At 41.5% G+C, this 14,374-nt stretch overlaps 1 protein-coding gene across 1 annotated transcript in view; it reads right to left on the reverse strand.

Annotated features, from left to right (window-relative positions):
• Positions 1-366: 366 nt before the first annotated feature.
• LOC124798995 overlaps positions 367-14,374 on the reverse strand; it is a 146,076-nt gene continuing 132,068 nt past the window's right edge. Inside the window, exon 3 of the mRNA XM_047262531.1 lies at positions 367-615. Coding sequence (XP_047118487.1) covers positions 367-615 — 249 coding nt within the window. The remainder of the gene's footprint in view (positions 616-14,374) is intronic.

A 14,374-nucleotide genomic window follows, 5' to 3' on the forward strand; every position in this document is an offset into this window, starting at 1 on the left:
TAAATACGTGAGTTGTATTATGCAGATCTTTACTGACAAATGATGTTTCCTTTAGCTTGTGGGAACATTCTAAAGGGCGTAGTTTATCCATAACTGCGAAGCGAATGCTGGTAGATCTACTTCTAGTTTGTTTACTGACCTTATAATGAAATCACAAGGCAATGTTAGAGTTGTGCCATACAGCATCTCCGCAGCTTTTGCATTACTTCTTCTCTCACACAGCAACGCAGTCCTAGGAGAATGTTGGGATTAAGTCACCCCATTTATTATTACAATGTGCTCTGATGGCTGCCTTCCGTGTTCGATAGATTCTGTCTATTTTTCCGTTTGATTGTGGGTGGTACGCCAGACGGCGTGAAATTGAATTCATAAAGTCCAAAAGGCGTGCTGTGAAGCACTCTTTTCCTTATCACTTTCAGCTAGTGGGATTTGGCCATATGCCTTTAGGAGATCGACTTTAGTAAATATTTTATTGCCCACATGGATGGAATTTACATCATTTATCTGAGGAATTGGATAGCGGTCGGGAAGTGTCAGGTCATTAAGGCGTCGGTAGTCTCCACAAACGCGCCACTGACCATCCGGCTTCTCTAGCATGTGTAGAGCACTAGCGCACTGGAATTTAGAGGGGCGAATTACATTATGATTCATTAGAAACTGAAGTTCTTGTTCAGCCAAATTTAGTTTACATGGATCTAACCTGCGGTCTTTTGAGTTCAATGGTAGACCATTGCTGTTCGCAGTACAATGATTAACATCATGCTTGATTTCCACCCGCATATGGGCGGGTTTCGTCAGCTGATGAAATTCTTTAAGTACTTCAGAGTATTATCAGTTAGCATGGAAGGGACTAACGGAATCAAATAAATCAACGGAGCATTGTAGTGCAGCCGTATGTAACTGACTATTACTGTCAGCTAATGGTTTTCTATTCATGTTTATTAACAAGCCAAACTGATGAAGAAAGTATGCATCTATTATACCTTTTGTTGTGTCGGCTACAATGACAAGCCCCTACAAACTGCTTTTTAAACTAAAATCGAGTTCTAACAACACTGATCCGTAAGTTTTAATCTGAGATCCATTCGCAGCATAAAGTTTATAGTCCGCCACTTTCACATTATCCTCGGGACACGCTAGTATAACGGTAACATCCGTATCGAAGTCTCACCAGAAAACGCAGCCCTGAAGTTTTATCTCACACAAACAGTGCAAACAATCGATACTGGCGGCCTGGTATAGCCGTTGCGTCGGAACACTCTTCCGCTACTGTGTCTGCCGACTGCAGTTTCCTTCACTGTTCCATTGGCAAGGTTCGACACACTTCTCGGGTCTGCATTTTGACCCGTAAAGAAAATGAAAATAGCAGTGTTTTCCTGTAGTATCTCGGCTTGCTGCGGGCTCTGCTACGAGAACGCCTTCGCGACTGATACTGTCGGTCCCACGATCTGCATCTTCGGTCTTCAGTTTCCAGCTCTTCGATCCTTACCAGATCTTCCACTAATACAGAAGGATCACACGTGACTAGGGACACTTCCGTTGAGGAAGATTGAAGTTCATGAGTGATTCGCATTTCCATCATCCGATCAGCCATTTCCACTAGTTTCTCCACATTTTCTTCGGAAATTATTAAAATATTTCGGACCCTACCATGAAGTTTGTTTAGCCAGAGAGTCTTTAAAGTTTCATCTGAAATGTTCGTTCCACAATAGCTTTTCATTTTCTGAAGCAAGTGACTGGGTTTCATATCACCCGTTTCTAATTCGCTAACTAATTTCTTAATCTGACGTTCTTCACTTTCCTTAAGTCACTAACAGTCTTTTTTTTTAGCTAAATAATATTTGTTGCTTTCGTCACTGTTCACGAGATCCTATATATTTTCGTGAAATCGGGGCACTAACTGTGCTAACAAATAATTGAATTTGGTTATTTCACTCTGTATTCACGCAACAGTAAATTGTGCTTCAACCTGACTGAATCGTGTATCAGGCGTTTCAGTCCAGAACGGAGGAAGCTTCACACTAAATTTGTCCACTTCATTTTTCGTATCACTGTGTGGGATATTACAGTCCCCTCTATCTGGCGTCATATTTGTTTTTTGTTTATCTCATGTTGGTGTCACCACTTGTTGGTCTTCTTGTACAATTACTCACAACAACACAGTAGTTTAGAGTCAAAATTATTATTTGGGAACTTCTTTTTTGTTGCACAACCAGTATCACACACCAACAATAAAACTGCTGAACTCTAGACCTCTTACTCTGTGCATTTGAAAATGTCATTTGCTTTGAAAAGAAAAATAAAGCTAACGCAAAGAACAATTATTTAAAACAACTGTAGGTTATGAATACAAACATAACCCTAAAGAGTCAGTCAGCAGGTCTCGTGCAGCTGCCACAGCGTTTGCGGGCGCGAGTTGCGCCGCTACGCGGCGTGCAGGTCACGGCAAACAGCACCGCAGTCGCAGGCACCTGTTCGTGTCTGCACGGTCAGGTGACAAGGTGTCGGTATTCCCCCGCTGACGTGTACTTACTTCGCCGCTCATCTCCTCGACGGCCCGTTCTGGTCTGGTTTCCAGACCGCCAGCCGACTCGAGTCTCCCAATGCCTGCCTCAGCTGCTACCCGTTAGACAGTGCCGTCTTGCCCTCGTCGTGAGCCACTTCCAAGTATCCCGCTGTACCTGCGTCTGGACGGCCGACAAGCCACCACCTCGTGGGACCGTGTCGCTACTTTGACTTTGTCATAGGGAACACCTCCTAGGTATCGTCAACGATTGTCATTTCACTCCTCAGAAGTTGTACTAAGTTTTGTTCTTCGTTAAGAATCACACAGTTGTTATTGCAACCTGTGATTTCACAACAATCTGTCAAGGACAAAACATAAATCTCACCGAGAGCGTACGGAATGCGTTGAGGAGCCGTACTGCACCACGTCCACATGCACAAGCGACCATTCAGCATCCACCAGAGAACTCCGTACTAAGCTTGTGACCAGCGTGGGTGCACATTGTAGAACATGTATGCATTGCGGTCTGTGGTTATTAAATACCTCGTCATATACTGACGACATAATTACTTGTACGTTGTTAAGCTTGCGAGTATTTGGAGCCATCAAGGGCACTCCAAGATAGGAAATCAGAGAGCAAGCAATAGTGGTAGTGTTCACGTTAACAAAGATGAATGGTAACACTAGATACTTCTCCCAGGAGAGAAGTTTCACTTCAGAGAATTAAATGACAACTCCATCCACCATCTAAATGCTGTCGTGAGGCGTCACTGTAGAAGATGGCCATTTGAATGCACGTCTTAACAGAGACAACAAGTTTGATACTTGTTCCTGAGAACTGCAACGTCAGTGGGTTTACACAGGTTAGAGTGCTACTACAGCAGTCGTCATCCACAGAAGGGCGGAGGGTGGGGATAGGTGACGTAAAACACTGTTGCTGCTGGCCATAATAGCAGTGGCAGCGACGTTTAGCTTTCAGCTGAACGCTATTGATACCGAACTTGCAGTATGTTAACGTAAAATCCAGAATCATCCCTACCTAGCGAGGAATGTGGTTGGCCAGAGCCGCCCTGGCGGTACAGAACGACTCGCCAGCTTGGCCGAAGATTGTTAAGTGCCGGTGGTTCGACTATAGGAAGGGAGAAATGGTGCTCCATCACGATTCCTTAAAATTCCCCGTTTTTGTAGTCAGAAGGAGTTCTCAGTCAGCCGGCCGGAGTGGCCGAGCGGTTTTAGGCGCTACAGTTTGGAACCGCGCGACCGCTACGGTCGCAGCTTCGAATCCTGCCTCTGGCATGGGTGTGTGTGATGTCCTTAGGTTAGTTAGGTTTAAGTAGTTGTAAGTCTAGAGGACTGATGACCTTAGAAGTTAAGTCCCATAGTGCTCAGAGCCTTTTGAACCATTTTTTAGTTCTCAGTCAGATCGCTGAGGCACCGACTCCGTGTCGCTCGTGACCAGCCTTGGTATGCTCCGACATGTCTGCTTTCTTCACCTGGAGTGCTGCACTCAAGTTTGTACTTAACGTGCTGCTAGTGTTCGCTACTTCTGTTAGCACCTGTCCTCTTGGCTTCAGACACTGACTTCTGTTGTGCAACTAATTTCTTCCTTTGCCTTTTCTAATGTTTAGAATTAGCCCTCAGTGTAATGGTTAGTCTGATCGCAAGTAAATAGTGCTAATCGATCCCTGACTTCCGTATGTCTCCTGCTGCAAAAATCCTGTCGAGTCCCAAAATCCGCATCTCTCGTAGATGCCCTGTGACAGCGTTCGGCTCTGGTTCAATTCATCAAGCTGCTTTCATTAGGAATTTGTCTTTCTGCATTTGCTCCTCACCGCTTGGAAATTGCAGACTGGCCTTAAACCCCCTGTCTTCCCTATATCCTGTGTTAGGACGCGATACCCTATTAATAACCGCGTCCGCCTTTAGTAATGTCCCGGGGAACCATCGTGAATCGCAGTGATTTCAGTGTAGTAAATGTCTTTGGTAAAAGTATCGTTTCTTTTCGTCTCATTACTTATTTCTTTCAGTTACCCTCTGTACTATACTGTCGCACTTCTTGCTATGTAGGGTCTCTGTTTCATCGATCTGTGTTAACTGGCAGTGACAGATCATCCGAGAGTTACTTTTGTCCTTAAGTTTCCATTTATGGAAACAGTGCTACAAGTCTTCCTCTGTGAGCTCCTTGATTACGTGCGCCGCTTTTTCTTTCGCTGTTTCAATGAGATTCAATCCTGCTCCTTTTAACGCAGATTCGACCTTTGGGAATAGATATGTCACATGGTGCTAGGTCAGGAGAATGAGGTGGATGACCTAACACTGGGATAACGTACTTCGCTAGAAACCTCTTAATAGACAATGCGGAATGGGCCAGTGTGCTGTCATGAGCAGAAGCCATGATTTGTTCTTCCACAATTCGGGTCGTTTTTTTCTTATTTTCTACTGGAGTTGAGCAAGAACCTCGAGGTAGTAATGTTGATTAATAATCTGACCTTCAGGAACTCAGTCAAGATGCACAATTCCATGAACATCGACAAGAAACGATCATTATCACTTTGAGTCCTGATTTACTCAGTCGAGCTTTTCTCGCCCTCAGTGAAGTTGGGCCCTTCCAGTGCATCGACTGGCGCTTTGTTTCTGGATCTTAAGTGAAAAATAAAGGTTCGTCACATGTTATCACTCTTTTCAAGAGATTAGGATTACTTTCAGTGGTATTCAAAGTGTCAGCGCAAACATTTCCGGAAGTTTCTTGTTGTTCGAACATGAGAATTTCCGGCTCCAATTCCACACACTCTTTTCTCATGTTAAACTGGTTATGTAAAACTGGCGTAACACGTCCTTTGTCAGTTCCTACAGTTTTAGCAATCAATCAAATATACTCAACCGACGAACAGATCGAGTCAGATTACATCCTTTTCCGATATTTTCGTCCGTTGTTGATGTTGAAGGACGTTCCGGGCAGGAGTCATTCAGCGTCTTCTCGATCACCTTAGAAACGCTTGAACCACTCAAAACCATGTATGTGGGATAAAAAGCCTTCGCCACACAACTGATAGATTTCAATAGCAGTTTTTCCAAACGTCATGCTGAACTTCATAACAATTCGATGCTCCATTATTACACTTGTCGTTTTTCTGGGATAGCAAAATAACAGCTCTAACAAAAACGAATGCCACGGCCACACCGATATGTCTACAGATACCACCAGCATACCGCATTCGGCTGAGAAGGCTTTACAGCCACTGCTCGTTCACCTCTGGCGCATGCGTACTTACTCTGTAACAGAATCAATCCCGTTATTTTACAGCCACAGCGTAACTCAACGTGCGAAAATACGCAGACAGTTTTCACCCAGTTTTTGAGAATGACTTGCAACAAGCTACACGGTACGTATAATTTCGAACCTTTACGAAAATTTTTCTCGTTGACACGCTCCACAAAATGATGAAAGGAAAAAAGTTTGTTGCAGGCAATATTTTGCTTGTCAATGCAGTAAAACTACCGCAACAAACAGGACATTTTAATTCATTAGTTCTTTACTAGTAATTCTATTTGCTATCCACTTTGCGAACAGTATCCACATATACCACTGAATTCATCAGCAAAGTTACATCACTGTACGACACATAGTTCATGGGATATGACGTCATAAAAATTGAGCTGCGTGAAATACTACGAGAGTCGAACAGAAAATATTGCACCACATTATTTTTCTTCAACAGTTATTTACTGGACACACCGAAACGTACACACAAGAAAGAATAATGTTTCTCCTACATTCTCGATGTTGACGCATAATCTCCTTCCAGTTATATGACCTTCCTCGAGCGAGAGATGGGCGTGTGTGCCCTGACGGTACCACTGCTTTGTCTGGTCACGAAACAGTCACACTTCCTTTGATGATTGACAGTTTCAGCACCAACTTCCGAGTCGTTATCCGTCGGTTCTCACGAATGAGCACATTAGCAAGCTGCATCTTGTGTGGTGTGACAGCCGTGGATCGTCTCTCAGAACACTGCAAATCTTGGAGCTCTGCCGAACCGCCTTCGCGTAATGGCCTCACCCTCTTTGCCCAGCAACTAACCGCATTTCTGTCGACTGAAGATGCTCAATAAATTGCAGAAAAACGTTTGTGAATGTTCCCAACAGTTTCTTTGTCCGCAATGAGAAATTCAATGACGTCACGCTGCTTGTAATGTATGTGACCTCCACATGCCATCTTGAAACATCTGTTGGAGGAAACGAAAAAGTTGCGCACACGCTACGGAAACTTCAAATAATGCCAACCTAAAGTTTCGCACTCGTACCAGTGTTGTTGACCGAGAGAGAAAAAAAAGTGGTGCATACTTCCTGGGCAACCCCTGTAGCTTCAGCCAAAACTGAGTGCCAGTTACCCACATTATACTCAACCAGTGTTTGATAATGACTTCCAGCAAACTCAAAACATAATTTCAAACCGTTTCTAAATCTTTCCTTCGTTAATGCTTAACGTCATGTATTTAACACATTAACTCATTTGTAAAGTTTTCAGAAGACTGAAGCTGTTCTACATATGGGAGTTCGATTCATTAAAGAAGGAAGAAAATTTACAGGTTTCAAAGAAATATCGGGAAATATATGTTGGTCATTTGAGGATGTGACTAAGAAAGAACTTGTGAGCTAGATACTGAAGCCGGCCGGAGTGGCCGTGCGGTTAAAGGCGCTGCAGTCTGGAACCGCAAGACCGCAACGGTCGCAGGTTCGAATCCTGCCTCGGGCATGGATGTTTGTGATGTCCTTAGGTTAGTTAGGTTTAACTAGTTCTAAGTTCTAGGGGACTAATGACCTCAGCAGTTGAGTCCCATAGTGCTCAGAGCCATTAGATACTGAATACGACCGTTCTGATCGTATTTAAGGATTAGAGTGAAGTTCAACATTCAGTATGACATCCATGGCTGTGAGCATTATGTCTCTTAGGGCATATGCAACAATGGTTATACTATTCTAGATACGTAGGCTTGAGGGATTGCAGGTCACTCTCTCTTCTGATTCGGTGTAGGGAATACGATCTACGGCGATTTGACTTCATACATTGTGATGAAATGATGGGCAGCAGTTTATGGTCTTGTTTGCATGCTCTAGGGAAAGAAATACGGTAAGCTTTAATTGCGTTCAAAGGAACAGGGTGCCGACTTAAACGACTGCAGTAAAAGCACGTAGTTGGTGTGGCGACAAAGCGCGTTTTTTCTGGGGAACGATGAAGAGACATTTCCAGATGGCCACGTGCAGTGATTGCATTGTGCAAAACACATTAGCTTTGGCGCCAGACGTTCAGGTATACAGCTAAGCGCCGAAAAGTTGCCGACAGCGCATTGTAGGCCTTGTTAGTAAGCAAGCCACCAAAAGAAATGTAAACATTCTGCAAATGTTCGTGAGCCAGGGAAACTGGGGCCCAGACGTCCAGACTCTGTTTCAAAACAAGTTTTGTCAATGCGAGTTCTTTGCAAACTTTGCAATGGACGCAACAGGGGAGATAACAAGCTGTTTATGGAGGGCTGTGCTTCCACCCTGCATTGTGTTAGCAAAAGACTCGGCAAGCGTGTGGGAAAGAAGCCGCGAAGCTAATTTTTTTCCATTTTCTGCCAATTAACTTTAAGTCTCTGACTGGTCAAATTGGTTTTCAGTGCAATGACCATTCACCGAGCTTAGAATGCTGGGCTCCAGCTCATGATTGGCTTGTGTGAAACTGGGGGAAGTCAAAAAGGAGAAACGTGCTTTCTGAACCGAGCTGACAAGGAAACGGGGGGAAAGGGAGATTGACAATCTTGTACAAGTCTCTTATACTGGCCCTTCACTAGTAAAGAACTGCAGGTCTCTACCTAAACGGTGAGACTTGTGACCTTTGCTAGGGTGTGACTTAGAGACTGTGCCAGCCACCTTCTGAACCGTCAGAGGTACTGCTTATATCATCATGGTCACAACGAGTGATGCATGGGTGTACTTATTTGTCTTGAGTCAGCCGTCTAAACATTTGACATATTCCGGCATGCGCAGTCGTGGCACGGAGTCAAATTGGTTTGGCAGACCAGCAAACAGTGTAAGAAGTCCGAGCTGATGTAATTTCGATGTATTGCTCATACGCAGCCTGCGATATGCAAGGTATAAGAGAATCTCTGACCAGAGAGCAGTGTTGACTGCAGTAGGAACTGTGTAGCTGTAGCAGTAAGTTGTTGCTAGTCTGCAGTCTGCTCTGGTCTGGTCTGGTGTATCGTGTTGGCTGGGCCGGTCGCGGTGCAGCGATGCTGGAGCCTGAGTATTATTGTATAAGGTAAAAAGCACCCTCACGCATATGTAGTAATGTTATCTCAAGTCCCATGTAAATGTTTTAAAAATCTCGTAATAATAATCTTTCTCATAAAAAGTAACTTTTAACAACCATTCATTTCAATTTAAAGAATTTACTAATTTCTCCCATCCATGATCATCCCGATTGTTGCAAAAGAAAAATCAGTTGCTTCCTTTCATAAATGACAAATCTATCGGCCAGCATTGCACAGGACTGTGCCAGAAAACATTATTTTAAGAGCAGATATATATGCGTTATCTGGCGACTTCATTGAGGTAAGAATTTTTCTCTTTTTTATTCAGAATGATCTTTCAGGACCATGACGCAGCACTGCTGATGTCCAAAATTTACCAAGTTAAATTCACAGTCAATTATTGAAAAGTTATAAGTGAGTGACAATTTAATTGAGAGGTTAGTTACATTGTATTATTACCAGGTTACTGAATGTATTTCTTTTGTTGGGACATTACACTAAATTAGAATCTTATTCATATTATTTATTTTATTTTGTGGGGAGGTTACACTTGGCGACCCTGCCAGGATCGTATTTCTTTGTGAATTTCTGAGTAGTAGTCATATATCTGCTCTTATCTACTTAAATGTAGTTTGCATCTGGCGCAACGCATTTACTAATTTATCACTCTTTCTTTCACAGATCATCGTCAATTTATTGCTCTTTGTTGTAATTGTGTTTGTTCCATTTTTTATTTCGTCTTTGTTTCATTTTTGTGCTTAATTTTGATTTGTGAAAAATGCCGCGAAAAACTGTTAACAGTACATCGCGATGTGCAATGAGTGAAATAGCCAACTCGAATAATTTGACCGATAATACTTGTGACACTCAGCATAATAGCGATAATCCTCTAATTACAGATAATCAATGCCTGCAGATCACTAGCATTGAGTCAAATCCTAATGATGAGCAAACGAATTCAATTATGTCCAGAGTAAATGTAACAATTGATTCCGCGACACATTCCGTTACAGTGAACGCTGTCCAGTTTGACATTCCTAATTTGCAAATTTTACCTAGCGAACAGATAATTGTTTCTAACGAAGGTGAACAATGTACTCAAAGTACGTCAGATTTATCTGATTCCAATGTAGTGACCAACAGTGCTCATCTGAGTAGCAAACCTTTTCGTGAATCAAATAATGGTCAAATGTTTAAACAAAACGTGACACATGCAGATACATCATCACACAGCACAGAAAATAGAGTCGCTAATGTTGGCTGGGATCAAGTTATCGCATTATTACTTCAACTCAATGAAAAAGAAGACAACTATTTCAAACAACTGAGTGGAAAACTAGACAACTATTATAAACAACTTAATGAATCGTGCAAACAATTCAATGAAAGTTTCAAACAGTCGAATGAAAAACACGACAACCTTAATGAACAGAACAAACTATTTAGTGAACAGATTACAGCCGTTACGGTGCAATGTGATGATACTAAAGAACAATTACGTGAGGATCCTAACACTTTTGCTAGGAACAGTAGTGAAGAAATTAGAGCTGTTGCACAAGAATTAAGTAGTACACGTGTAGCCACGACGAAATTACATAGAGATTAAAATAGTGCAGTCACTGAACAATGTTCTGAAAAAGCAACACAGTTACGCGACGAGTTTAAATTAATGTCAGCATAACTTTCACGCACACTGGATGCAAAAGTAGGCGCGAAATTTGACCAACAGAACAGCCAAATTGACGAACGTTTTAATCACCACCTACAAAACAGTGAAACGCGTTACCGTAAATTTATACAGGAACAGAATAAAGTAAAGCAACAAGTCATGGACACAATTACTGTACAGAGACAGGAAGATAAGCGTAAACTGTTTACGTAAGCAAAAACATATGTAGACAACAATATTGCTACAGTATCAGACGAAATCAAACAGTTGAACACCGAATTGCATGATGAAATCTTCGATCTTAAAACAAAAACAAACACACACACATTAGACTTTCAGAAAATAACCAACAGACTTGAAAAGTTGGAACTAATACAGGATCCCGATGCCATCAAAGCAGACGTTAAGAAATTGAACAAAGCTACACGTAAAATACAAAAACAAATTAATGCTTGTGATACTAAAAACGATGATCAGGTAAAAGCACTGACTGAAAAATATGATGAACTGGCCAGTCGTGTTGATGTTATCGAAAATAATAATGACACCAAGTCAGACGATACGTCACCTGTTTTGCTTAATCAAACACCCGAATTCCAAAATTTACCGCAGACGATCAGTGAGATAGGTTCGTCCAATAATACATTACGTAGAAAATTGTCAACTTTACAGCAAGAAGTGACACAGATGAAAAATGTTTCAGCCTCTAACACGGCACAGCATACGCCACTTTCCGAACATTTGTCAGACTCACACAGCCAGCATAATTTAGGTAATTTACGGACAGTACGTGACTTAGACTCCGAATAGTCGCAGACAAACAGACTAGCATACAATCCTGAACCTGTTCAGACATACAGAGACGACAATTTTTATTACGAACACTTTCTATCTGTTAGGAAATTTTAAGTACTTAATAAAGAGAGAACACAGATTCACGCTTTGGACCGGATACGACAATTCGCTTGTGTATGTTCATCAGCTTGGCCTGTAATGCAGAAACTAGAATTGGCCTGGATCCAACAATTTGTTTTTGAATTTTCACCGGCATTGCCTGTAACACAGAAACTAAAATTTATTTGCAGCGGGTTAAAGACCTCAGGGGATTCATTACACTTCGATGAATATGTGCTGTAGCGTGCACAGGGCCCCGAGCCGTAGTAGTGCTATTTCATCTATAGTTTTCTGCACTGCTGCCTTCTCTTCTACTGTCCTTTATATCTATCAAAACAGCTCTTCAACTATCGATCTATCTAGGATTACGTATGAGTAAAGAAAACCTTATACGACAAGTTTTACCTGAAAGTGACAATTTTCATTAGACACTCCAGAACTACCAGCGTAATTTTAATGAAAGACAGAAGTGTAATCATCAGTATGTGTAAAATTATCAGCAACAGGAAACAAATTTTGCTAACAATAGAGGTTTTTCCCCGCAACATCAACAAAACCAGTCGGTTAGCATACCTAACCAACAATGTAGTCTGCAAGGTCAACCAAGCTTTAATGTTTCGCCGCCTACACGTATAGCGTCGGCTCCGCCAAATAGTAACGCACAGCAACAAGGAAATCAGTACGTACAGAAAACGCACCATTTCAACTCATATCGCAACGCACCTTATAGTAATGACTATATGACAGACGTAAAAGTAATGAGCACAATTTTCAGCGTACGTTTAATAACAGTCGGTCTTACCAGCAGCAAAATCATTCGCAACAACAGATTATCATGAATGAACCAGACAGTAGGTATCATCCCGAACGTAATACGTCAGGACGAAATAACAGAACAGTACAAATAGTAGAAATGCCACAGCATCCTCCCGCAAATAATACCACGTCAGATAGAATTTGACTAGACACAGTGCAGGTTGCATCTTCCAGCAACGCAAGCAATACTTTTGACACAGAGAATCTTGTTCACGAAAATGTTATTACTTCTGACGACATCCGAGAAACACTTTTGCATGAAAAACCACTTATTCAAAAAACCATTTCCCACCATGTCATTGAAGTAAAGATTGGTTCATCCAAATTTTCAGCAGTAATCGATTCTGGATCACCTATGTCAGTTATAAATGAAGAAACTTTCAACGAATGTAAGAAAGAGAATACATATCCTACGTTACCATTAGGCAAAACTAAAGTAAAAGGAGCAGTATCTGGTAAAGGAGTAGATGTAAAGTTACAGACACACTTATCATTTTGTATTGCGGGTCATACGTTCCACTCAAATTTTTGGATTGTTCCCTTATTGACAACAGACGTTATTCAAGGTACGAATTTTTTGGTACAATATGACGCAATTATTGACTTTCAAAATTCCTATTTAATGTTAAAGGATGAAAATGTACAACTGGCTTTAGAATTTCAGCACTCTATCTGTAGAAGAACAAACAATTAATCGTACAGAGGTCATTTCTGCATCACGTAACATAGACTGTCATTCCACATTGTTCACAGATACGTACGTACACAACTATAATACTCCAGACGAAGCCGACTATGACGTTATGCAGATGATTTCTGATAAAGTTAAACAGAGCAGTGCAAATACAGACGACGAACGCACGCAACTACGCAAAATTCTTTTACAGCAAGCTCCAGTTTTCGACAACGTCCCTGGGACTATGTCCAGTTTTATGTATGAATTTCAAGTTAAACAGCACGATACATTTAAAGCCAAACATTATCCCATTCCATACATTCACAGAGATCAAGTTAAGAAAGAATTGCAAGCCATGCTTGACCAAGGAATTATTGAACCGGCAGTTAGTCCGTCAATTGCGCGACTGCTACGGTCGCAGGTTCAAATCCTGCCTCGGGCATGGATGTGTGTGATGTCCTTAGGTTAGTTAGGTTTAAGTAGTTCTAAGTTCTAGGGGACTGATGACCACAGCTGTTAAGTCCCATAGTGCTCAGAGCCATTTTTTTTAGTCCGTACATAAACCCGCTCCATATTGTTAAGAAAAAGGATGGTTCACTTCGCCTCGTACTTGATTAGCGCCACATCAATGACATTATTATTAATGAAACAGATCGCCCACAGACACTAGAAGGACTTCTACAGGAATTTCATGGTACTGCTATTTATTCCACGTTAGATTTGAAATCGGGATTTTGGCAAATTCAGCTCCATCCGAACTGCAGAAAATACACAGCTTTTCTCTGTTTTGGTGACTGTTATCAATTTTGCAAATTACCGTTCGATTTAACTATTTCTTCAGCAGCATTTATTCGCGGTTTGAATAGTATACTTCCGACAGAACTCAAAGACAGAATCACAACGTATGTAGATGACATTCTTATTGCAGAAGCTAACTGGTCTGAACACAATTTGATTCTTGAACAACTGTTGCAAACTTTTCGTGCACAAGGACTTACAGTTAATCTTAGCAAATCGCACTCTGGTAAAACTTCTATAAAATTTCTTGGACATGTAATTTCAGCAGAAGGCATTACGCCTGACCCGGAAAAACTTCAAGCTTTACGTGACATTACTGTTCCTACGACGAAGAAAGAACTACGCAGCTTTTTGGGTTTAATTAACTTTTTCCGTAAATTTATTCATTACTCTGCTTTAGACACCCCTAGATTATGTCAATTGACAGATAAAACACTATTTGGGCCTGGGATACCCAAGCACAGTCTGAATTTGTCAATCTGAAACAAGCTTTGTTGAATGCACCGCTTTTATCACATTCAGATCTTACTAGAAATTTTTCCATTGCCACCGACAGTTCTAACACCGCTTTAGGCGTACACATTTTTCAGGAAATTGAAGAAGGTGGTACTACAGTAATTAAAAAAATCGCCTTTGCGAGTCGCATTCTGTCACCTGCTGAACGCAATTATTCTGTCACAGAACTTGAAACCTTATGTGTTGTATGGGTATTTACGAGA

The sequence above is a fragment of the Schistocerca piceifrons genome, chromosome 5 (assembly GCF_021461385.2).
Source record: "Schistocerca piceifrons isolate TAMUIC-IGC-003096 chromosome 5, iqSchPice1.1, whole genome shotgun sequence".
In the NCBI taxonomy this organism is placed as follows: domain Eukaryota; kingdom Metazoa; phylum Arthropoda; class Insecta; order Orthoptera; family Acrididae; genus Schistocerca; species Schistocerca piceifrons.